The sequence below is a fragment of the Miniopterus schreibersii genome (genome assembly GCF_964146895.1).
Source record: "Miniopterus schreibersii genome assembly, chromosome: 3".
Lineage (NCBI taxonomy): Eukaryota > Metazoa > Chordata > Mammalia > Chiroptera > Miniopteridae > Miniopterus > Miniopterus schreibersii.
Window position 1 is genome coordinate 73,297,695 of NC_138103.1, and position 24,768 is coordinate 73,322,462.

The 24,768-nt window shown below is 41.2% G+C and overlaps 1 protein-coding gene and 1 pseudogene across 2 annotated transcripts; both read right to left on the reverse strand.

Annotated features, from left to right (window-relative positions):
* Positions 1-78: 78 nt before the first annotated feature.
* Positions 79-24,586, reverse strand: SHISAL2B (shisa like 2B). Its single transcript, XM_081133224.1, has 3 exons — positions 24,013-24,586; positions 17,103-17,260; positions 79-271 (listed from the first exon to the last, which is right to left on the reverse strand). Exons 1-3 carry the CDS (start codon positions 24,201-24,203, stop codon positions 135-137), a joined length of 486 nt encoding a protein of 161 aa, XP_080989350.1. The 5' UTR covers positions 24,204-24,586; the 3' UTR covers positions 79-134.
* Positions 21,385-23,191, reverse strand: LOC308554446 (COMM domain-containing protein 8-like; annotated as a pseudogene). The gene is made up of 4 exons: positions 23,111-23,191; positions 22,629-22,783; positions 22,035-22,256; positions 21,385-21,519 (listed from the first exon to the last, which is right to left on the reverse strand). The product of its transcript is annotated as a COMM domain-containing protein 8-like (transcript).
* Positions 24,587-24,768: the final 182 nt, after the last annotated feature.

Below are 24,768 nucleotides of genomic sequence, written 5' to 3' on the forward strand. Positions count from 1 at the left end.
TTGAATGATCAGAAATGCAGCTGTGTTTTGCTTTGTGAGTGGCGAATTTTTGAAAAGTATTATTACAAACTGTATTTTAAATGCACTCTTTATTTTTATGGCTCCATCCAGTGAGCTTTTACAACACAGGATTTTTAATAATACGCAATGTTGATTTGTGTTGTATCCATTGTTTTTTCTTGATTTATATCATTAGCTTCATAGGTTGTTTCATTCGTTGAATTTGATGCTGCATTTGAATTGGGGGCTTTGATTTTCCTATTTGAGTTGCCTGCAAATACACAAAACAAAATGAAATAATTATGTGAAATTATGACATAAAATTAGACTTAACATTTTTGCTTAAAAACATAAATTTTGTAGCAATATTGAAAATACGATGTCCTCAAAACACTATGTGGATAAGCGAGAACTGAATCACTTCAAAGTTGTTTTTGAGCCCTGCCTGGTTTACTCAGGGGTTAGAGCTCCGGCCCTCGGACTAAAGGGTCCTGAGTTCAGTTCCTGTCGAGGGCACGTACCTTGGTTGCAGGCTCCATCCCCAGCCCTGGTCGGGGCACAAGCGGGAGGCAACCAATCAGTGTGTCTCTCTCACATCGATGTTTCTCCCCCGCCCCCCCCGAAAGGCAATGGAAAAAGTATCCTCTGGTGAGAATTAAAAAAACACACACAAGTTGTTTTTGAGTATTTTCTCCTGAAAGTCAAATAAGGGAAATGTTCAGTACCAGAAGTACAGTTTTTATGTCCATGCTTACCTTTCTCCATGCTTCCTTGGAGATAAGTACACATTCGATGAGAAGGTAATGATTTCTGAGTTGCTTAACAAAACTGACTGTCCCTGTTCATGAAGTGGACAAAACTATACTGAAGCCCGTCATAATAATTTGCAACACTTTAAGGCTTTGCCATCATAGTCGACTTATATGTAATTTTTAAAAAGAACACATTTGTGCCACGATCTCATGCACTCATGTAAATAAGAGTCCAGAGTGCACAGGGGTAGAGAACTATTTGTTGGCAAAATAATGTTCTACTTCTAAACATCCAGTTGTAATGTTTCAACCATTTAATTTGATTTGTCAAAGCTAATTTGTTGAAGACACAACAATTTCTGACTTGGCAGGTAGCCCTCTCCCCAAACAGCAAGTAAAGCTGTTCAAGATAAATGTGAGAGGGAAAGCTGGCGTGAAAATTGGATGAACTGATAAGTTCTTGTTATTTGTAAAGTAGTCTTTAAAAAAAGTATTTGGTTCAAATTTAACTACTATTTAAATACTTAAGTAATGTAATATATTCTAGAGGGCCCTTGAAACTATTTTCCTTGTATAACATTTGAAAAACAATATTTGTGCCTGGCCGGGCATGGCTCAGTGGTTGAGCGTCGACCTAGGATCCAGGCGATCGGGGTTCGATTCCCGGTCAGGGCACATGCCCGGGTTGCGGGCTCGATCCCCAGTCAGGGGCGTGCAGGAGGCAGCCGATCAATGACTCTCTCATCATTGATGTTTCTATCTCTCTCTGTCCTTCTCCTTTCCTCTCTCTGAAATCAATAAAGATATTTAAAAAAAAAACAAAAACAATATTTGTGGTTTATTTTTCATTTTTTTAGTATTATTTGTACTCTTCTGTATTGTAGCAGGTCAAGGTAAAAGACCAGTCTCAAATTATTTGGATAGCATTTGTATCTTATGTAAGCATGTCTTTAAACATCTATAATTTGAATATTTTATTGAAATTTCTGGAAATCTGAAAACTGATGTGTAATTCAAGTCTGTCGTATTTCCTAAGCTTTTCACATACTTAAATTCATAATATTTTAATCAGAGTTGCAAGGTGTTTTTGTCTACCTTGTCACATACAATTTTGTTCTTTTTTATGATAAACTCAGGGAGTTATTTCCTAACTTAGTTTGGGGTTCTAAGTCATCGACATTCTGACAGCTCTAGTTTCTATTATACATTTTTCTGGCAACAACTCAAGAGTTTATCTAACCTGTCTGCAGCCGTCTGAGATTTAAAGGCTCACAAAGTACACGCCAGTACTATAGATTTTTCTTCATCGGGGACTTGTGAAGCCCTCCTTCCTCCAGCCCTGACTCACTGTTTCCTTGACTACTGACTGGAGTCTTCTGACCAGTGTAGGTACCGAGATCTTTTCTTAGATTGGCCTCTTAAGGTAAGGCAGTTCCCCTAACACAACCAATATGCTACACAAACAAGAAAAGATTTGTTATAAACATCATATTAACACTATTTGAAGCAGAAGCTTTGATTAGCAAGTTAATATCCCCAATGTTCTCTTCCTGCAGCTTAGAAAAATCCAAGGGTGCTTTCAGTGTGTTTCCCTCTGGTAAATTAGAGTCATCGGACATGTGGAAAAACAATTGTAATGAGTGGGGCTGTAGTGATAACAGAGTCCAGCTGATTGCATCCCTTTTTAAGACTTTTAAAAGAGAAAGAAAGGGAAAGTCTCAGCCACCTCAAATTTTCCTAGTGTTGCTTTAAAAAATAGAAACTAATTTCTTAACCAACAAAATAGGGATAAAACCAGCTGCCTCTTTTCGGTCACAAAATTACAATATGGATTCAATTTAAAATAAGAAATCTGTAATTCCATTGAGCTCCCAAAGTGTTTTTCTTATCTAATTCCTCCATTTCTTTACCCGAGTACAGATTGCAAAAAAAGACCCAATGTCACTGTGCTTTCCCGGGTTGACATTAGTTGCTGGCTTTCCATTTTCTTTTTTCTTTTTTTTGGATCTGGTCATCATATGTAAATCTCAACCTTTCTCTAATCCTATGTTTCTCAGACTGGCATTTAAATTAAAGCTTTAACATATGCCACCATTTAAGTTCAGTTCATCAAATGAATAAAATTCATCATTTAAATCAAATTCATCAACCAACCTACCTATCCCCATCACCAACTAGGCCAATATATATTTTCTGATAGAAGTTAAATTTTGCATTCATTTTCAGAACCATTCCTCAGGGATCCTTTTATCCTAACTCTTCTATGAACACTACCTTTTTAAATTAAATTTATTGGGATAACTGGTCAATAACATCATGCAGTCTCAGGTGTGCAATTCTGTAATACATCTTCTATACATTGCAGTGTGTGCTCACCACCCAGTCTATCTCCTGTTACCTTATATTTGACCCCTTTACCGTCTTCATCTTTCCCCCACCCACCTCCTCCTCTGGTAACCGCCGTACTGTTTGTGTCTGTGAGTCTGTTTGTTGCTTTCTGTTTGATATCCCACATGAGTGAAGTCCTATTGTTCTTATCCTTTCAATCTGACTTATTTCACTTGGGATACTTGAGAGTTCAAGATCCATCTGTTTTCCCAAGTGGCAGGGTTTCGTCCTTCCTTACGACTGAGTAGTAGTGCATTTCATATATGTACCACCTCTTCATATCCACCAGCCATCGAAGGGCACTGAGGTTGCTTCCATGTCTTGGCTACCATGAATAATGCTGCAGTGAGCACAGGGGTACATATCATTTATCTTTACAAATAAATGTTTTCAAATTTTTCGGGTAGATACTCAGAAGAGAGATTGCTGGGTCATATGTTTACTTTATTCTTAATGTTTCCAAGGAAACCATACTGTTTTCCATAGTGGCTGGACCAATTTACATTCCCAGCAATAGTGTATAGCGCCCCTTTTTCTCCACAACCTCACCAACACTTATTTCTTGTCTTATTGATAGTAGCCATTCTAACAAGTGTGAGGTAATATCTCATTGCGGGTTTGATTTGCATTTCCCTTATAGCTAGTGAAGTATTTTAAATATATCTGTTTGCCATCTGTATGTCTTCATGGGAAAAGTGTCTGTTAAGGCTCTCTGCCCATTTTTTAATTGGATTGTTTTTGTTGTTGAGTTGTATGAGTTCTTTATATATTTTAGATATTAGCCCTTTCTTGGAGGTATCATTTGCAAATATCAGCTCCCATTCGGTTGGTTGCCTTTTTGTTTTGTTGATTTTTTTTGCTGTGCAGAAGATTTTTAGTTTGATGTAGTCCCATTCATTTATTTTTGCTTTTACTTTCCTTGCCTTTAGGGACAAGTTCACAAAAACCTCTCTGAGACCAAGGTCCATAAGTTTAGTGCCTATGTTTTCTTCTATGTATTTTATTGTTTATGAACACTGCTCTTGCCTGCCATTTCAAAATATCAAAAAAAATGCTGGGGCCCTCTGCCAGTCTTCTTCTCCTGGCTACCTGGCAGAATTGTAATTAAATTTTTCTGCCGCTGTCTGCTTGTATCCTAGCTCCTGTGTACCACTCTGCAGTCCTATAGCAGCTTCTAATTACTAATCAGCTGACTCACTTTATTATTTAGTAGAAAATCTACAGGTCCCACTCATCCCACAGTACCTTCTAGTGGAAACAAGCAATCCTAAATTTGCACCTAAAAGCGTCTTTTATTTGCAAGAGGACATTTTGCCTTCAAGTTTAATATGATGCACAGGGCTGGATCTGAAGTAAACGGCAAAGTGAGCAAAACTATTGGCCTCTCCCTTCTTCACTGCCCTGCCTTCCCCTCAAGGATAGAAAAGTACCTCCAGTAAACTGTAGTTAAAAATTCATTGTGAAAGTTCAAATCCTAGACTTGCCCTTTTGCCTGGTCCATCTGTCAATGAGTAAAGGTGGTTCTATCCGGAAATGTTTTCCGACCCTACCTTTTCCACAATTGGTCTTTTTTTCTTTACATTTTCTGCATTGTTAAATTTTCCCATCCACTGCTGACTAACACAACTGACAAAAGGATGTAGCTGATAGTTAAGTCCTTTAAGTGAACTTCACAATGAGAGATGGGCTTCTATTTTGGTGGTGGTTTCCAACATCAGCCAGGATTGCCTAAGGCTGGGCCCTGCGGACTCACAGATGCGAAATGCAGCTGTAGCTCTGCTGAGCAGTTTGACTTTCTACCTTCTAGGAGCAAGAACAGCCCTGGGAAATTCCAGGCTCATAATTTTAAGTAGAAAGTTCCCTTTAGGAGGTACAAGTGGCTCTTTCTGCCCCTGAGTCCAAAAACTCCCTCCTTCCTAAAGCCCCCTGAGACAGCAGTGTTATGAAATAATCTCGCAGCCTAATTAATGAGTTTTAAGCAGTGTAAGTTTTGTTGGAGAGGTGTTAAGAAAAACAGCTCCCAAAATTATCTGTAAATTGAGTACAAAAATCATCAAAATACCACTTGATTTTTAAAATTTTGACTGTGTGATTCATAAGTTTATTTGGAAATCAGACCCTTACAAGAGTAGCCAAGAAACTTTGAAAAAGAAGCATAATGGGAAAGAAGAGAAAGTCTTGCCTAATCAGGTATTAAACTATATAACTACAATAATTTTAAAAGTATATTGCCAGCTTAAGAACAAACAGACTGGTAAATCTGACAGAACAGAAAATCTGAAAACAGATCCCTGTATATATAAAAATTTAGTTTATGACAGAGGTGATATTTTAAGTTGGCAAGAGAAAGATGGCTTTTCCAATAAATATATGAACAATTGGTTTATTATTTGCAAAATAAAAATGAAGGCAGATCCGTTCCTCCCACTTTATACCAAAGTTAAAATTCCAGAATTATTAAAGATTTAAATGTTAAAAACAAGTGAATAAATGTATTAGAAGAAAATATAGGTAAATATCTTTATATTTTCTAGTGAGGCAAGAACTTTCTAAGTATGAGACTAAAGGGAGAAATCACAAAAGGTGAAACAAATTAAAAAATTGTTACAAACAAAATTTAAAAAGAAACAACTATGAAAACATTTGCAATATACGTGAAAAAAGAGTTTACTTACTGTAAGGAAAGTTCTTATAAAGCAATGAAAAAAGAATACTGTCATAGAAAAATGTGTATAAGATATGAGAAACAATATGCCACAAAAAAATGACTAACATTAAAATGTCCACTTTCACTCCTAATTAGATAAAACAAGGCACAACATTATTTCTCTCAATGAAATTAGTAAAATATATATCTTTTGAAATAATACCCATGAAATAGTATTTTTCTGGAGGGCCGTTAGCAACGTGTTGCCAAAGCCCTTAATGTGGCCCATCCTTGGGTCAGCAACTTCACTCCCAGGGATCTATGCTAAGCAAATGCTTGAATGCTCAGCGTATGTGTGTGACAGAAAAAATAATGGAAGCTAGTTCAACATCAACAATTTAATAAAGTATGGTATACCCAGACCTTGGTTTCTAAACACCATTCACAACTAAAATGAACCTGGCTTCTTGGAGAAATGTCAGGTTCTGGGGCTGGAACAGGGAAAGTACAGGACACCCTGGAACATCTGGTGACAGAAAGCAAAAAAGTGCTTAAAAAATAATGAACACATTTCAAAAGGACACCAGACCTAGTTTAAAATTGCTCCCACAAGTCAAATCTGAAATAATTCAAGGATCAAAATAAATAATGGCAGTAAGAGAATATTTCAGGAATCTGAGTCCATACTGATCTTAAATAAACAGGTAAATAAATAGGGGAGAAAGGAAAGCCCTTCCTGTAGTTGAATAACAACTAATAAATATAGAAGGAATGATGAGGTTAGAAAGTCACCATTTTACACCTATCATAATAATAGTCTTGAAATTATTTTGAAATTCTGAACAAAAAAAAAGTTTAATTAAGAACCGTTAATGGGTTGGTTGTCAGTTTGAGGCAGAACACGATATTTTCATAATTTCGAAGTACCTCCCCACCAATTACTTAGTAATGACAAAGGGGAAAATAGTGACTTTACAATGGATTAATCCAGCAAATACAGCCTTAACCAAAGAATCCAAGTTAACATCACCAATAATGGAACAAGCCAATATTATGTCTTTCTGTTATGATGCTCTGAGAATGTAACTTCTGTGCTATTTCTTTCAAAATGTGTGATCTCTCTTCAATCATGAGAAAACATCAGACAAATTTAAATTGAGGGACACTGTACAAAATAACTGGCTTTTACTTTTCAAAAATGTTAAGATTATAAAAGACAAAGAATGATTGAAGATTAAAGGAAACTAAAGAAATATGACAACTAATTATAAGATGTAATTCTGGACTAGCTCTGAGATAAGAAAAAATAGCTATTAAGGATGTTGGCAAATTTTGAATATGAACTACGGATTTGATAATATTCCTGTATCAATGTTAGATTTTCTGACTTTGTTAAATATACTGTAATTATGTTTAAAAAAACTCTTATTCTTAGGAAATGCATACTGAAATATTTATGGTTAAAAGATATGATATCTGCAAATTATTTCCAAATGGTTAAGAAAATATATGTCAAGAGAAAGTCAATGATGAGGAAAATGAGGCAAAATATTAACAGTAAATCTGAGAAAAGGTATAAAACCTTTTTCATAGTGTTTTTGCAACTTTTCTGGAAGTGTGAAATTACATCAAAATAAAAGAATACAGACTCCTAGCACTCCATCCATCATGGTAATAAAATGGAACCATTAAACACGATGATAGAGGTATTTATTGGCAAAGATATCACTATTATTCAGTGAAAAACAGCATGTTATTATAAGACTCGTCGCCCTCCTCCTACTTTGTTATATATATCTAAGTTGCATAGAAAACCATGGATATTCACCATGTGTTAATATCTATTATCTTTGTGTGGTGGGGTCATGGATGACATTATTTGTTTGTTTCTCTGTATTTTTTAATTTTCCTACAATGAAAGTGCATCTCAAGTTTTTGCTTTTGGTTCTGTTTTTAACTCGGGAGTGAGGGTGTCCTCTAGGAAGAAGAAATATATCAGACCGTTCTGAGCCAGTGTAAGTCCCACTTTGCTCACAGGCAGAATAAACAATTATATGACCTTCAATTTACTTTCTTTGTCAGTACTCCAAATATAATGTATGTTTTTCTCCTAGATGTGTGTCTTACTGCCGATTTACGGATCCTTTTTCATTTATATCACCTGCCTTCACAAAAGAAATCACCAAATACAGGCTTGGGGTTGTCTACTATTCCCATTCAACTATATTATTTGTGTGTTCCAGGCAGCTCTGCTAGTATCTGCCTTCTGAATTCCATCAAAAAATCTGCTTCTAAGAACACCTCTCCTCTATCCCCATCCCTCTCCACAGCTGCAGGGTGTCAATGGACACTCAAAATCACAGAGTGATGTGCTTTTAGTCCTGGAGCATCAGTTTTGCTCATATATAAAAAGAAAATATTATTAGAGTAAAGCAAGCCATTACATTAAGCAGTCAAATAAAAAATTCCCATAAATTTTAAAAATAAAGTGGGTAACTTCAAACGATTGAAAGCCTTAAGGCTTAAGGCAGCCCTTCCACTCCAGCCCTTGGAATTCTGGAGGCACAAGGTCCCCTCTTATCTACCTTTAAGGATTTTCCGATGAAAAAGTTGGAGGAGGGGGGATCTAAGAGTCTCGCCCCCTTCATTGCCCCTCTATTAGCCATTAATTCTTCCACATCTTTTGAAATGAGCCTTCACCCTCAGGAGTATCTACTCAGAAAGATCCCTTCACACAACCATCTTCTGTTCAGAACTGCACATCTTACACAGTACAATTTACAAGCTGTGCTATTCTTTTAAACATTGGCATTTGAAACGTGCATAACTCAAAATACAAAAGTTAAAAAGGAAGAAATGGTTATGGCACGCAATTTAAAGACCAATCAATTGCTTAGCAATAGGACCTCTGCACAAATGAGCCCTGGAGGGAGCCCAATTAAATGCTACAGTTACTGCCAGAGACCAGATTCTTTCAGGATCAATTCAAAGTGTATAAAGCCCTAGACTGTATACATTGAAAAGAATGAAACCCAATAGAATAAAGATACAAGAAGGAAAAATCTTGGCAAAATTGTTTAAGATTAGACTATTTTAAACCTATTGTCATTTATAGAGACAAAAAAAGTCCAGTGCCCTAAGTCAGTTTTAGTATGTTCACAAAAACACACTTCCCTTGAAGCCATTCAAATTTCTTACAATGAAAACAGTCTCGATTATTAAAATTAATTTAAAAGAATGGGAGAGATTAACCAAAGTACATACATGCATATAAGCATAACCTATGGACAGAGACAGTGGTGTGAGGAAGACCTGGGGTGGGGCATGAGCTGAGAGGAGAGGGGAAAAAGGGGGGAAAACATCTGTAATACTATCAACAATAAAAAAATAATAATGGGAGGTTGGAGATTCAAGATGGCCGTAGATTGAGTGGAAGCTACACTCACTTCTTCCCAGGACCCAACTGAAATTACACTAAAGTACAGAAAGATCATCCTGAATAACCAGCTAAAGACGAGCTGGAGAGAAGCCATACTGCAAAAGCCACCTTCTTAGGCAGAGCATTCCCCTCCATACAGCATCAGCCTGGGGGGGAAGCAATAGCTCCACCCATTGGAATTCTTCTCAGCCCACCCTGTGGAGCTTAAGCCCTGCTGAGGAGTACAGTCAGAGGCTCCTTAAGTGACTGAGACTAACAGACAGCCTGCAGGCAGAGGTGGATCTCTGGGTGCTTTGAGGCTTTTGCTGACCTGCTCCTGGGCCTGGTGTTAGTAAAAACAGACCTTGGTATACAGCTTGATTCTTTCCACATGCAAGCAGGCTCAGCAAAGGGAGCCACAAGCTGTGGATCCTAGTAACTCCAAAGAGGTAGCCCAGGGCCCATCACAGACAGCCAGGGTCCCTTGGGAATAAATTTAACCAAGGATATAAAAGACTTGTACTCAGAAAATTATAAAACACTGAAGAAAGAAATTGAAGAAGACACAAACACTGCTCAGGGATAGGAAGAATTAACATTAAAATGTCCATACCACCCAAAGCAATCTACAGATTCAATGCGATTCCTATCAAGATACCAATGACATATTTCACAGAACTGGAACAAATATTCCAAAAATTTATGTGGAACCACAAAAGACCCTGAATAGCAACAGCAATCTTGAGAAAGAAGAACAAAATTGGAGGAATCATGCTACGTGATATCAAACTATACTATAAGGCCATCATAACCAAAACAGCATGGTACTAGCATAAAAACAGACATATAGCTCAATGGAACAGAATAGGGAGCCCAAAAATAAACTCACACCTTTATAGTCAATTAATATTTGACAAAAGAGGCAAAAACATACCATGGACTAAAAATAGTCTATTCAATAAATTGTTTTGGGACAATTGGACAGATATGTGAAAAAATGAAACTAAACCACCTTCTTATACCGGACACAAGAATACACTCAAAATGGATTAAAGACTTAAATGTTAGACTTGAAACCATAAAAATCCTAAAGGAAAACTTAGGCAGTAAAACCTTGGACATTTCTTGCAGGAATATTTTTAGTGATATATCTCCTTGGGCAAGGGAAACAAAAAAAATAAACAAATGGGACTACATCAAACTAAAAAGGTTTTGCACAGCAAAGGAAACCATCAACAAAATAAAAAGACAGCCAACCCACTGAATTGGATTTATACAGAACTTATGAAACTCAACACCAAAAAACCAAACAATCCAATTTAAAAATGGGCAAAAGACCTGAATAGACACTTTTCCAAAGATGACATACAGGTGGCCAATAGACATATGAAAAGATGTTCAGTGTCACTAATCATCAGAGATGCAAATAACAACCACAATGAAATATCACTTCACACCTGTCAAAATGGCTACTATCAACAAATCAACAAACCAGTTGGCAAGGGTGTGGAGAAAAGGGAACCCTCATTCACTGTTGGTGGGAATGGAGACTGGTGCAGCCACTGTGGAAAGCAGGATGGAATCTCAAAAAATTAAGAATGGAACTGCCTTATGACCCAGCAGTTCCACTGCTGGGAATTTATCCGAAGCAGCTCAAAACACTAATTTGAAAGAGAATATATGCACCCCTATGTTCATTGCAGCGCTATTTACAATAGCCAAGATTTGGAAGCAGCCCAACTGTCCATCAGTAGATGAGTGGATAAAATAACCATGGTACGTTTACACCATGGAACACTACTAGGCCTTAAAAGGGAGGAAAATTTTATCCTATGCAACAGTATGAATGGACCTGGAGAGTATTATGCCAAGTGAAATAAGCCAGGCAGAGAAAGACAAGTACCATACGATTTCACTCATACGTGAAATTTAATGAACAAACTGAACTAACAAGCCAAACAGAGACAGACTCATAGACAGAGAGCAGGCAGACAGCTCAGGGGGTGAGGGTTGGGGTGGAGGGATTGAGCAAAAAAGAAATAAAAGAAAGAAAGTAGTCATGAACACAGACAACAGTGTGGTGATTGTGGGGCAGGGAGAGGGGTGGGTGGAGGTGGAAGACAGGGTATAAGGGGGATAAATGGTGATGGAAAAAAATGAAAATAAGGAAAAATAAATAAATAATGGGAGTTTTCTTCTTAAGAACAAAAAGTTTTGAAAGAAAGAAGTGATAACGGATGAAACCAATTTTCTTCTGCTATATGTTTATTTGCTTGATTATTATGCAAACATTTTATCATGTTCATACATTTAAGGCATTCCTTAAAGAGAGTATAGACTTGTTTTCTCTATAGCTAAAACACTGGCATCTATTCCTAGGCTGGAGCAGCAGTGGAGTGGAGCATGCATATTTAACAACAGCTCAGCAATGGTTTTCAATTATCACTTCAAAAGGTCACCTTCAAATATAAACCAGTTTCTCTTCCTATTCAAGTGACATCTGGATTACCTATTTTGTTTTGGGCTCTCCACTCTGTCTGATTTGGTTAAACTCAACCCAAGGGATGAAAATCACCTCTTTGAAAGCAGCAGGAAGGCAATGATCATAAAGAACCTTGCCTTGCCAATAGCAAAGGTGTATTGAATTAATTTTCTGACTTGATAAACATGTTTTTGAGAGAGGCAGAGTGGGGACATTTCATTGCAAGACAGCAGTCTCGTCTAACTACATAGGAAGTGTATTAACGGATCTCCTTAGCTAAATAGCAGTAAGACTACACAACTTGAATCAATAAGCCAACTAATTCTGTTGCTGGGCTCTCAGGGCCAAAAAGAAGTAACATTTGGAGCAGTCCCTAAGATAAACTAGCAAAATAACCAATTTTTATTTAGCACAGTGCATTGTATAGAGAAGGCACCAATGAATGTTTGATGACTGTAGTGGTGACAAGAAACGAATCCTTTGAATATCTGCAGTAGAGGTGAAGTGCTACTCCACTCAATTCATTCAGCAAACGTTTGTTAGATGTCCTGAGGCACTAGGAATACAGTAGTGAGAAAATAAGACCAAAATTACTACTTTCCTAGAACTTACTTTCTAGTTGGAGTGGAGAAAAGTTACACAATAACTAAAATATATATTGCATAATAGTGGTAAATACTTAGGAGGAAAATAAAGCAGGAAATGTGGAAGGGAAGTTAAAAATGTAGAGCGATTAGGGAAGAACTTCCTGGGAGGGTGACTTTTAGTAAAAATTTAAAGAAAGTGCCAGTGCATGCTCCTAAAGGAAAAACATTCCAGACAATACGTACAAAGGCCCTGAGGCAGGAGTTTCAAGGCACAGCAAAGAAGCCATCCTGGCTGGGCAGAAGGGGATGAGAGAAATAAGGGTGAAGAGGGCTGACTACAAAGCCCTAGAGGTCACAGTTAAGAGACAGGAGGTGATTAGGGTTCTGAGCAGAGGAGTGACATGACCCGACTTTGGTTTTAACAGGCTTACTCGGGCTGTACTGGGCAGAAAGGACAGAGGAGGAAGAGGAGCTATTTGTTTTAAAAAGCAGAGCCTGGAGTTTGCAGTTTTTACAAGCTCCCTAAGGGATTTTTATGCACAGTAAGAACTGGTACCTTACATTATCTAAGCAATTGAGACAAAAGTTGATTATATGATCTGATTATTTCATAATCACTAATCCACTGCTTCATTTTGCCTGTAGAGAAATGGGATCTAACCCATAACATCCTGTCAAGGCTGCCATGCAATCTCCAAACTTCAGAAAGTGCTTCAGAAAGAGAACTGCAGAGATCTTGGCCTCCTGTTCCGAGACACGGGACGCCCTGTGAGAGAGCTCCCCACAGAGAGGAAGTGAGGGCTAATGCAATCACACAGCAGCGGGGATTCGAAAGGTCGCAGACAAGCGCTCCATACATAAGTTTCAGGGTTCAGCTGAAATAGAGCATATGAGCAGAAAATTTTCTAAAATTTTTAAAATATCTTTTTAGAGAGAAACAAGATGGTGGCGTAGGTAACAGCTGCACCCGCCGCCTCGCGCAACCACATCAAAATCACAACTAAAATACAGAACCACCAGCACTCAGAACCTCCTGAGATCTGGCTGCACAGAAGCCCCACAACCAGGGGACTGAAGGAGCATCGAGACTGGGAGGAGGGGCGGAGACGCAGGGGGATCAGGGCTGAATCTCGGAGACACGGCCAGGGGCGCACACCCGGTGCTACGGTTTAAACCCTGGAGGACATCTCGGCCGAGGGGGTTTCCCAGAGGAGCAAGGGGTCCCTGCCCCACATCAGGCCCCAGCCCAGGGCTACAGGCTGGGAAGAGAGGTCCACACAACCTCAGGCTGTGAAACCAGCGGGGACTGTCCCCGAGGGTCGCGGAGGCTGCGGGAGCCCCAGCAGCTCCTCCAAAGGGCCCGGCACGGACTCACTCGGACGCTCCCTCTGAGCCCAGCGCCGGGCAGCAGCCTGAAAGGACCCGGGACACTCGGGGGGAACTAACCTGCCTGGAATCCGGGCGAGAGCTGGAGGGCGGCTTCCTCCCAGGCAGAAGGGCCGGCGGAGGCCACGGCTCCTGTGGCGAGTCCTCCCTGCACACAGCCGGCAGGCAGGCGCCATGTTTGAATCGCCAGCACCTGACTCACTGTTGGCCCCGCCCCCTGATTCCCGGAGGCCCCGCCCCTCCCCACCTGCAGCTCATCCAGGCCATTTCCAGGGGCTTTTCTGTGCAAGTGGCCACTCGGGCCTCATGCTTAGGACTTTCCTAAAATCTCTCAAACAAGCAGCAGCAGGCCCTATACAGCTTGATAAGCGGCCCAGGCCTGGCACTAGCGGCAGCCTGCACTGGCTCATAGCTTGGCCTCTCCTGGACACCTCCAAGCCCAGCACAAGTAGCAGCCAACTACGGTTTGCTGTGTAGCTCATGCTGGGTGGCCCTGGGCAAGGCACTGGCACAGGCTGACTTTGCACCTCCCGGGAGGCCCCAGAGACAGTGCACCTGGTGGTCAAGCTCGACCACGCTGGATTACAACCCTACCATATCCACGAGTGACACACTCAAGGGGCACACTTGGTGAACCAAAGCTCCACTGAAGTAAATCCTGCTCCATAGGGGTGTCTCCAGCACAGCAGCTCTTCTGCTGCAGTTGCAGCTGGTCCTCACAGCTGATTGGCCTGGGGGTCAGTTCCTCCCAGGGACACCAATAGCAACCAAGGCTCAACTACAACAGGACAGTGCACACAGCCCACACAGAGGAGCACCTAGCAGGCCCAGCTCAGGTGACTGGGGAGGCTGAGCCACTGGACCCTACAGGACACCTACTACACAAAGCCACTCTACCAATTCCAGGAGACATAGCAGCTCTACCTAATACATACAAACACCAGAAAGCAGCCAAATTGCAGAGGCAAAGAAACATGTCACAAAGGAAAGAACAGAAGAAATCTCTAGAAGAGGAACTAAATGAAATAGATCCAAGCAAGCTAACAGATACAGAGTTCAGAATCTTGTTTATAAGGATGCTCAAGCATATTATTACGAAAATAACTGAGAAAATCGATAACATAATAAAGTACCAATCAGAAATGAAGGCTACATGAACTGAAATGAAGAATAATTTACAGGGAATCAACAGTAGAGTAGAGGACTCTGAGAATCAAATCAGCAATTTGGAACATGAGGAAACAAAAAACACCCAACCAGAAGAGCAAAAAGAAAAAAGAATCCAGAAATAGGAAGATCGTATAAGGAGCCTTTGGGACAACTTCAAGAGGCCCAACATTTGTATAACTGGGGTGCCAGAAAGGGAAGAAAGAGAGCAAGAAATTGAAAACCTATTTGAAAAAATAATTACAGAAAACTTCCCCTACCTGGGGAAAGAAACAGACTTACAAGTCCAGGAAGCACAGAGGGTCCCAAACAAGAGGAACCCAAAGAGGCCCGCAGCAAGACACATCATCATTAAAATGCCAAAGGTTAAAGACAAAGAGAGAATCTTAAAAGCAGCAAGAGAAAAGCAATTACTTACCTACAAGGGAGCACCCATATGACTGTCAGCTGATTTCTCAACAGAAACTTTGCAGGCCAGAAGGGAGTGGCAAGAAATATTCAAAGTGATGAAAAACATGGAACTACAACCAAGATTGCTCTACCCAGCAAAGCCATTGTTTAGAACCGAAGGTCAGATAAAAAGCTTCACAGATAAGAAGCTAAAGGAGTTCATCACCACCAGACCAGCACTACAGGAAATGTTGAAGGGTCTTCTTTAAGAAGAAGCTAATGAACAAAAGAATCTGATGAAGTAAGTAGATCCAGAGACATTGACGCATGCAACGGAGAATCATATTTCAGAGGAAAGAGGGGAGGGGGGTGGAAGGTGGGAAGAGATTAACCAAAGAAGTTATATGCATATATGCATAACCCATGGACACAGTCAATGATGGGGTGAAGGCCTGGGGAGGGGGTGGGAGCGAAGTGGAGGGGGTCAATTGGGGGGAAAAATGGGACACCTGTAATACTTTCAACAATAAAGATAAATTTAAAAAAATTAAAAATATATATCTTTTTAAAATGTATTCTTAAATGGAAGTCAATGAGCATGTGTGTTTTATTCTAAATACATATACGTATATTCTAAATTTTTATTAAAATATATTCTAAATATATATCAAAATAAAATTCATGATTACTACTTTTTAAAAAAAATTCTTATCCAAGGATATGATTTTCTTGATTTGAGAGAGGAAGGGAGATGGAAAGAGAGAGAGAAACATTGATGTGAGAAAGAAACATCAATTGGTTGCCTCCCACAGAAGGATCCCCCCAACCATGGATCAAACCTGCAACCTGGGTGTGTGCCCTGACCAATAATAGAACCAACTGAGCCACACTGGCCAGGGCCATGATTACTACTTTTTAAATACACTCATAGAAATTGATATTCACAAAATATTAACAATTCTTTCCACATTTCTTAATGATAACAATTAGCATTTATGTAGAACTTCATAACTGAGATAACAAGACCCCGTTCCATGAACCATACATAAAAATTTCTTTCTACATTATAGTCACAGTACATACACCACTATATGTTAACTAGTTCATAACCTATTCAAGAACAGAGACCCTCTTGCCCTAGCCGGTTTGGCTCAGTGGTTGAAGCATTAGCACTTGGACTGAAGGGTCCTGGGTTTGATTTTGGCTGAGGGCACAAGCTCAATCCCTGGCCCCAGTCGGGGGGGCACATTCGGGAGGCAACCAATCAATGTGAGATCTCTCTCTCTCTCTCTCTCTCTTTTCCTTTCACTCTCTCTGAAAAACAATGGAAACAATATCCTCGGATAAGGATTAAAAAAAAAAAAGAACAGAGATTCTCTTCTGTCTATATTTCTGTTTCTTTTACATGCCTCTGAATTATTTTATGTGTCTCCTCTGAATTCTGTGCACCATAGGCGCACAGGTAAATGCTTAACTGGCTATTGACTAACCAATCTAGAGTGATCCCACACTGAGAATTCAGTATCAGGTATGTTGTTCCTCTATTTATTTGACTTCTATGGCTCCATCAAAAACAAAATTAAAAAATTCCAAGAAGATAAAACCTTTATAACTGGAAGAGTCATAAATATCTTAAAGTGGATTTATTGGATCAATGTATTATTTTTCACAAGGATATCTACATCCTGCTGCTATTTTTCCTCAGGCACAATTTCTCTAAGGTATTTCATCATTAAGGCCTAATTTAACGTGAATTTCTACGAAGACACATAATGAACTGAATTTTTAAAAAGCGTTCATTGACAGTATGACCTGTTACCCAGGTACAGGCTATTCTTTTGAACAGAGTACAGGCAATTGGCTACAAATAATGGATACTGATTACCTTCTTGAGTGGAAGAAGCCTCTAGGTGTTGAAGTTTAAGGCCAGTGTCTAGCATTTGAGGCTTTGTATACAGAAATAAATAGCAAAGGACACAGACGCTGATGACAAAGGCAAGTAAAACGAGGGCAGCAATTCCCAGTCCAGTCAGAGCACCGATGCTGAGGAACACAGAGAAAACATTGTGAGTGTCGCACAGGCCGCTTTGCACAGGAACTAAAACAGAGGTTGAAATACTGTTAGTTCTTACTTCAGTTATCATAATTGAATTACCTTTTAGGATAAACAGAATATGATTGAAATCTACAGCTCCCGTTTCTCCACCATAAAATTCTTACTATACTTTCTCTATACATGTACATGTTAATATTGGTATAGACTATCTCATGAATCCATAGGATAGGGAAAAGCTTCCATGGTTCTCTAGAGATAGTTCAAAAACAACTCAAGCCTCTAGAAGCAAAGATCAGGTTCACCGATAAAAGAATATGGAAGTATTTACCTCCGGGAAAGTAGTGAACCAAATGTTTATCAGAAATGTAGGACTTTTCTGTTGGAGACACATATGGGCGATATTGTTTGCTAATATACAAAACCACAACTATCACAAAAGAGGGGGAGAAGGTTTACTTAAAGGAAAGCAATAGTTATGAAAGTTATATAAAGTTCCTGTTCAGTCTGAATGTTTCTTCTAAAGAGCATAACACCAATCACATCTAGCATTAAGGAAGAAAGCTTGTATTTCCTCTAAAGATAAAGTACATATCTGATATTGTTTGCTCCGCACTAAATTCGTAATAATCCCTTCTGATACAGTTCTCTATCAGGCCAATCGTTTGAAAATGAACATAATTTGCATAAACCTGTGGGCTTAATACTTTAAAATGGGAAATGGAGTTTGGAAAAAAGAATTATTTTGAAAGACTAACGCAAATATATGTTCCTTTATGAACCATATATATGTGTGAGTGTGTAAATATGTAATTAGGTTTTAAGCTGCTCTAGGGCAGATACGTCTATTGACTTCCCAAGTGTTTACAGAGTACTTGGCTTGTAGTAAATGGTCCATAAATGGAAGTAAATAGTAATTTACTGGTGATTGGCCCACTTGTAGTAATTAAAAAGTCATCATTATTGAATGGTGATGATCTTTTCCTTCATTATCTTCCTGACTTGCCTGCAGGCTTCTGCTGTCTCCTAGAGGTCAGGGCCTTGACAAGTTTGACAAGTACCACAAGGGAGGGAAGGGAGAATTGGAGCAGCGATGCTAGGTGAGTCACTGATTTGGGAGTAAGGAGAACAGAATTAAAAGTAAGAGGCTAAGCTCATCCAACTTAACCTTGTTTTCAGGAGATAAAGCACTCCTGCAATTTAGAGATTGCCTCCTGAGCCACAGACATGGAGATTCTTGTACTAGGTTTATTAATGTCAGCCCACTTCCCCTGGCCCTGCACGCAGGTGAAGATTGGGTAATTCTGTGGCTAGAGTCAGTATACAGTTATATGTTTACATTGGAGTTTGCCCTCACTTGGTGCACTAGTCTAAGGGGTAGACACCTGGCTTTGGCAACTCCTCTTTCTTGCTTGTTTGCACCAAAGCTGATTTTCTAGATTGTACAGGTCAGGGAGGGTTAGGACTCTACATAGACACATGAGAACATAATTCTCTTCATTAAAATTATCTGCTGCACAAGGCAGCTAGGAGGCTAGACATCTGGAAAGATTCCTGAAATGAGAATCCGGTTATTTAAAAAAAAATCTCCAAAGTAGAAACACAATTTAGTCAATTTAAAAGTAAAATTGTCAAGTTCATTAAACTCAACATACTTATAGTGGGCTTTTAATGTACATAATTTAAAAAGCCAATCCACATGATCTGAAGGAAAAACAAAAACAGAGCATGCTGCTTCTACTTTCTGTTTTTAAAGGAGGTCTTCACAATCCGGCACACTGTTCCAATGTCACAGTTCCACTTTACAGAAATGGTGCTTCATGCATGCGAACCTCTAGACAGAGATGAGGCCCCAGAAATACCCTAAAATACTTATTTCCACAAATACTTATTGAACTCGTGCATCACCCTGTGCAACAGGCGTTATTTTCCTGAAGAAGGGTACCAAACAGGTTAGGGATCTATAGAGAGGAGAAAAGGTGGGAGTGGGCCAGACCCAGAGCGGGAGAGTTGGTCTTTCCTCACAGCGTCACCTGGCAGTCCCTGAGAGGGTCTGAAGCTGTCATCGTTAGTGGAGCAATTCTCCTGCTCAGCAACTTGACTCACCTGCAGCAGCAATACCTGTGCCTTTCTCCAGCACTGCAGAATCTCAGAACAAATGTTAGTGACTCTGGAATATTTTTCACAGTTGGACTCTTTTAAATTAGGGGTGGAGAGCAAAGAATGTGAGGGAAATGAAGCTCTAAATTTTTACCACCCCGGCGTGCTCTCAGAGCGCAATAACTACCAAGACCCCCAAGTTTAACATTGCCAACTGAGGCCATTTTTCTTTCCCCCCCCCCCCCGAAACTCAGGTGCTCTGTCCATTTTCTCAGTGCTGAACGGAGACCCCAGCAAGCTGTTCATTCCTTTGCGCTCTCATAAACCTTAGGACAGGGTTTAGCCTCTGCTGCTTGTCACGTTGCAGTGAGTCAGGGATTCGAGAATCCCAGGTACTTTGGGGATTTAAATCAAACAACCGAGTTTGCCTTAAGATTTGCCAGTCTCTGTTGGAGGAGCCGCTACCATTATTAAAACTTCCAAAGACTAGGGCTGGGTTACTATGCTATTTTCCAAAAGGCCAAATCCTATGCCAGTGCAACAGAGATTGCTTCTCCAAACAATAAGATAAGCTGTTATTATTTTTTGAGATTTTGTCACACTCTGACACAATACAACTTTGTTAGTTGAACTCACTGGAAAGTGGGCATGTTTTTGGAGATTTTTGGAGCTTGCAATACATAAAAAAATTATTTTAGTGCTTCAGGAAATAACGTTTAAAGTCATTTGCTGTAGACTTGGCATGCCTGCCAAATTCTGGATCATCCTAGGAGATTGGGAAAATAATACAGGGTGGGGCAAACGTAGCCTCACAGCTGTTCATATGGAAAATAATATAGTAATTAATACATACTAATACAAGAATAAACTCTGTGTTTTGTGTACTCAGAACTATAAATATACTTTTAAAATAAAATAAAATTGTATTTTCATTTGTTCAGAATGCTTATCTTTAACTGAAATTAAAAATGATCTGTTTGCCAATAAAGTTAACATCCAAAACTGTTAAATTCAATATTAAGAATTTATAACAAAAATGGATATATATGTGGTTTTAGCTGATATTTGAATAGTAATATATACATGATGCAATGACATATATTCTTTTTATCAGCTCATACTCTCCCAATCAGACCTAGAATTACAAAAATAACAGTGTTATTGCATTTTTCCTATGTTCTAGCACAAGATTTTAGTTTCTAGAATTCATAAACTCAAAATTGTCCACACAGATTTAGTTTTTTTCTTGTTCATGCCTGAAGAGCTTCTTTTAAGCTCTTCGCATTCTCTAAGAAATGCTAAATTTTATCATCTTTCCTTTGAAATATGAGAAAGATATGGAATCTCCTGAGTTATATATGCAGCTTATATATTCTTTAAAAGTTATTTTTAAAATATCATAAATTAGTCATGTACATATAACCGTAATACTCATCCTTGATATTCACCTCATTTTTTTTTTTTTCAATCCTTGCCCGAGGATATGTTTTCACTGATTTTAGAGAAAGGAAGGGAGAGAGAGAGAGAGACATCAATGGGTTGCCTCCCACATGCTCCCTGACCAGGGATCAAACCCGCAAACCTGCAACCTTCTGGTGCACTGGACAGTGTTCCAAGCAACCCAGCCACCAGGCCAGGGCCACATCCTTCTTAAAGCAATATTCAAGTTTATTTGTGCTTTGTACGTTTACATTACTTTAGGGCCCATTTTTAATTTTCAGTAAAACTATATATGTGAAGATTTCTCAGCTATTTAATAAATGAAGCAGAACAGTCATTATGAAAATATAAACTATTATAGCTTTTTATCTTTAATTTTTACGCGTTTCCCGTCAACTATGTAATTTCCTGTTCTTTAGGGAAGTTGATACACTTTTATCTTTGCAACCCCAACACTGCGGCTTCCTCAGCTTGGCATAATAGTGTATCCCAGGTTTTCTGAACACACAGTATTCACTGTGTTTTATCGATCGTGGGGCAGGAATCTGATAATGCTGGTGCTCATCGTTTCCAGTTATTTCAAATGCAGGATGACCTTATTAGCCGCTTCCAAGGAATCTTTTAGATTCTGCATCTCTTCTTCACTCATTTCAACGGCATGCGATTTGACTTCATTTTCTTTTACATCTAGATGAAGGTTTAAAAGTGGCTGAAATGCTTTGGAAGTGCTGGGAATTTCCCCATGGAAAACGCTTTCACTTCTAACATTATCTCCGGCAACCTGGAGTTAGTGCTGAAGGTTTGTGAATGGGTTTCAAGATTTGCAAGTGGCACCTCCCATCATTAGCTGTCTACATTTTTTTTTGTAACCACTTGCATACTTTTGGTCAGCCACTGTGAAATAAACAGTCTTTCCCAAATGTTTTGTTTTCTTTGACAGCACAGCAATAATTCACTTGGAATGCTGTAGAATAGAACAGCATTTAGTGCTGTTGCGAGGCTAGCTTTTATGATTTCTATTCATCGAGTTGTTTTTTCCAGTTAAAAGATACCAGACTGAAAGGCACATAAAAAACTTTGGAGATGTGTTTTGCTTATATCTGCTCTCCCGATCCCTTCAAAATATATATACGTGTTATATATGTATAACCACCCATGTACATGTGCATATGAGTACTCTGTACATACATGTATCAAAAACAATACTCACTTAAAAAAAAGTGGCATTTGTAATGTAGCAATTTTGTCTGTAGAAAGTGGAAGCTTTAACTGCCAATCAAAATCCTGTAGCTGTGCTGAGGAAGTATCAACTATTCCTTCTAACAGAGCCTGCTTTATTCCATCTTTCATAGTTTTCAAGCATTTCATGATAGCTTTCTTATGAAATGAATTCAACTGAGTCAATTGCTGAGATATCTCTTTATCAGATAAACTTTTACCAAATACAGCTTTTTTTTTTTGCTACGCTGAGATTAAAATGATTATAAACTATGCCTAACTAGCTGCCGAGATTTACATGCAGTTCTACTTCTGTTTCCTAAAGGAAGTTAGTAAGTGTGTAGCAGTAATGGGACACATTTTCTACAAAAGTTGCAGATGCTTAGACACAGAACCCAGTGGCATGACGTGAAGCTGGATACCGTGAACACCGGTAGCCGATGGGCATCAGAACAGAATGCGGACAAAGTAGCTCAGGACGTCGCTGTGAGAGGCTGCACAGGCCAATGCTCAGCCCTAAAACTCAGCGGTCCTGCTGGCCAGATGATACAAAAGATAAGGGATAGTCATCTGAAGCCTCTCTGGGCTCTCACCAGCTACAGCTTTGAAAAAATTGGTAATATATTCTAGAACATGCTTCCATTCCGTGGAATCCCAAACACTCTGATAATCCTGATAGAGAGGATTACATTTGGCCACAAATGCCCTCGATTATTTTGTGAAGCTGTGGGTGGGCCCAGCTGTGCTTCAAGCTTCTGCAGCCAAGGACAGCAAGGGCTCCATCTTCCAGCTCCATCCCTGGGCTGTAAACCCACTTTTGCCCCATCCTATATTCTTCCTCCTAGTAGCAGTCTTCCTCCCCCCTCCCCACTCCGCCCCTCTCCTCTCCCCCTCCCCCTCGCCCTCGCCCTCCCCCTCCCCCTCTCTTTCTCTCTGTCTCTCCCTCTCTCTCCCCCTCCCCTCTCTTTTTCTCTCTCATGGGTAAGAAACACTTTAAGGTGGGTGGGAGTTCTTTCCTATAATCCCCACATCCTGTGCATTTTCTGGGCGGAAAGAAAGAATGAAGTTCAGAGTTTGCAAACCTTTGGAGTGGAGGGGGGGAGCACTTCATAATGAAACAGATCCGCATAAATACTAGTTGGAATAAGTAAAATTTCCACCATAGGAAAGAGGCAAGAAAGACCCTCCTGAGGTTTCTCCAGCAGGGGCCACCCCGTTTAGAAAGGGGGCGTCCTGGATAGGTCCAGAGTGTGTAATCATGGCACCTCCAACTGTATCTCTCTGTGGGTCTCCAGTTGGGCTCGGGGTCAGTGTCACATCCTCGGTAAAGGGCAAATGATAAAGCCCAGTTGCTTGCTCGAGCGCACACACGCGGGCACATACCTTCCTTTTTGATATTTTAAAGAATACAGCCAATCCCTTTTCCCCTCCAAAGAGACTTAAAATACTGGAGTCCTTGGTTAATGCCTTCAAATAGGTCCCATAGGAGCCCCTTTCTATTGAAACGCACCAAATGCCCAAACACATCAAAGAGAATCAAAACCTCCGCGAGTTGTCTCCGTAAGTTATCTGCGTGTCTCGTCTCTGCCGGCAGAGTCGCCTGCCTGGGACTGGTCCCCGGGGACAGTGAAGCGCAGTCCACTCGGGGGAGGCTGGCGGGGTCCTGAGCCTGGCCGGCGGGGCGGGCTGGTGCGCCCTGGGCGCAGAGCCGCGCTCCTCCCGCGCGCCTCGCCCGCCCGGGCTCCGCTGGCGGATTCACACGTCTGGTGGCCACAGCCCGACCCTCGCCCGCGGAATCCCGGCTCCCGGGCGCCTTGGAGTGGGCCGGGGTTTCTCGGCGAGCCCTCACGCGCCCTCGCGGGCTCCGTGTCCTCCCGAGGGGACCCGACCTGGGCGGGCCGGGGGCCGCGGGCCGCTTCCCTCCTCCCGCTGGGGCACCTCCCGCACCTCCCGGGACCCGGCCGCCAGCCGCCCGCCCGCGCACCTGAGGCTCCACATGTAGCTGTGCTTGTAGGGGAAGTAGCTGCCCGGCTCCCCGCAGCAGTACTTGAGGTCCGCGAAGCCGCAGCAGTAGAGGAGCGCGGCCGCCTCGCCGCGCCGCGGACACTGGAAGGGCTCCACGAAGCTGTGGTTGAGGCTGTAGTAGCCCGAGCACACCCGGCTCGCCTCGCCCATCGCGGCCGGCTGGGGCAGGGCCGCCCGGGCCCCGACCTGCCCTCGGACCGCACGCGACCCGCGCCACCCGCGCCCGCCGACGCCTGCGCCCGGGCTCCCCGCCTGCGACCTGGGGTCTGGCTGCTGCGAGTTCAGCCCCCGCGCGCCCCTGTGCGCTCCGACCTCCCGCTGGCCGCGCGCTCCTCCCGGCCGGTGCTCTGGTCGCCGGCGCGCCCGCCCGCCCGCTCGCCCGTCCCGCGCTCTGCGCCCGCCGCCTTCGCGCTCTCCTGACACCCCTGCACTTTCCCCCACGCCACCAGCAGCCGGCCCCCGCTCCGCGCAGGAAGACGCGGGATGCGGGCCGCGTTCGCGTGTAGACACGGGCAGCTCCGTTTGCGCAAGGACGCGGCGGGTGGGCTCCGGGCCGACGGGCCGGGCAGGGCCGCTGCCCCAGGAGTGGGGGGGTGTGGGCGGGACACGAGGCACGGAACCACCTACCGCGCGGGGAGTTGAGAAGAGCCCTTTCTCTGAGAAGTACACGTGAAACATTAAAACCCGCCAGTGTAAAAATCAGTGAAGAAACACA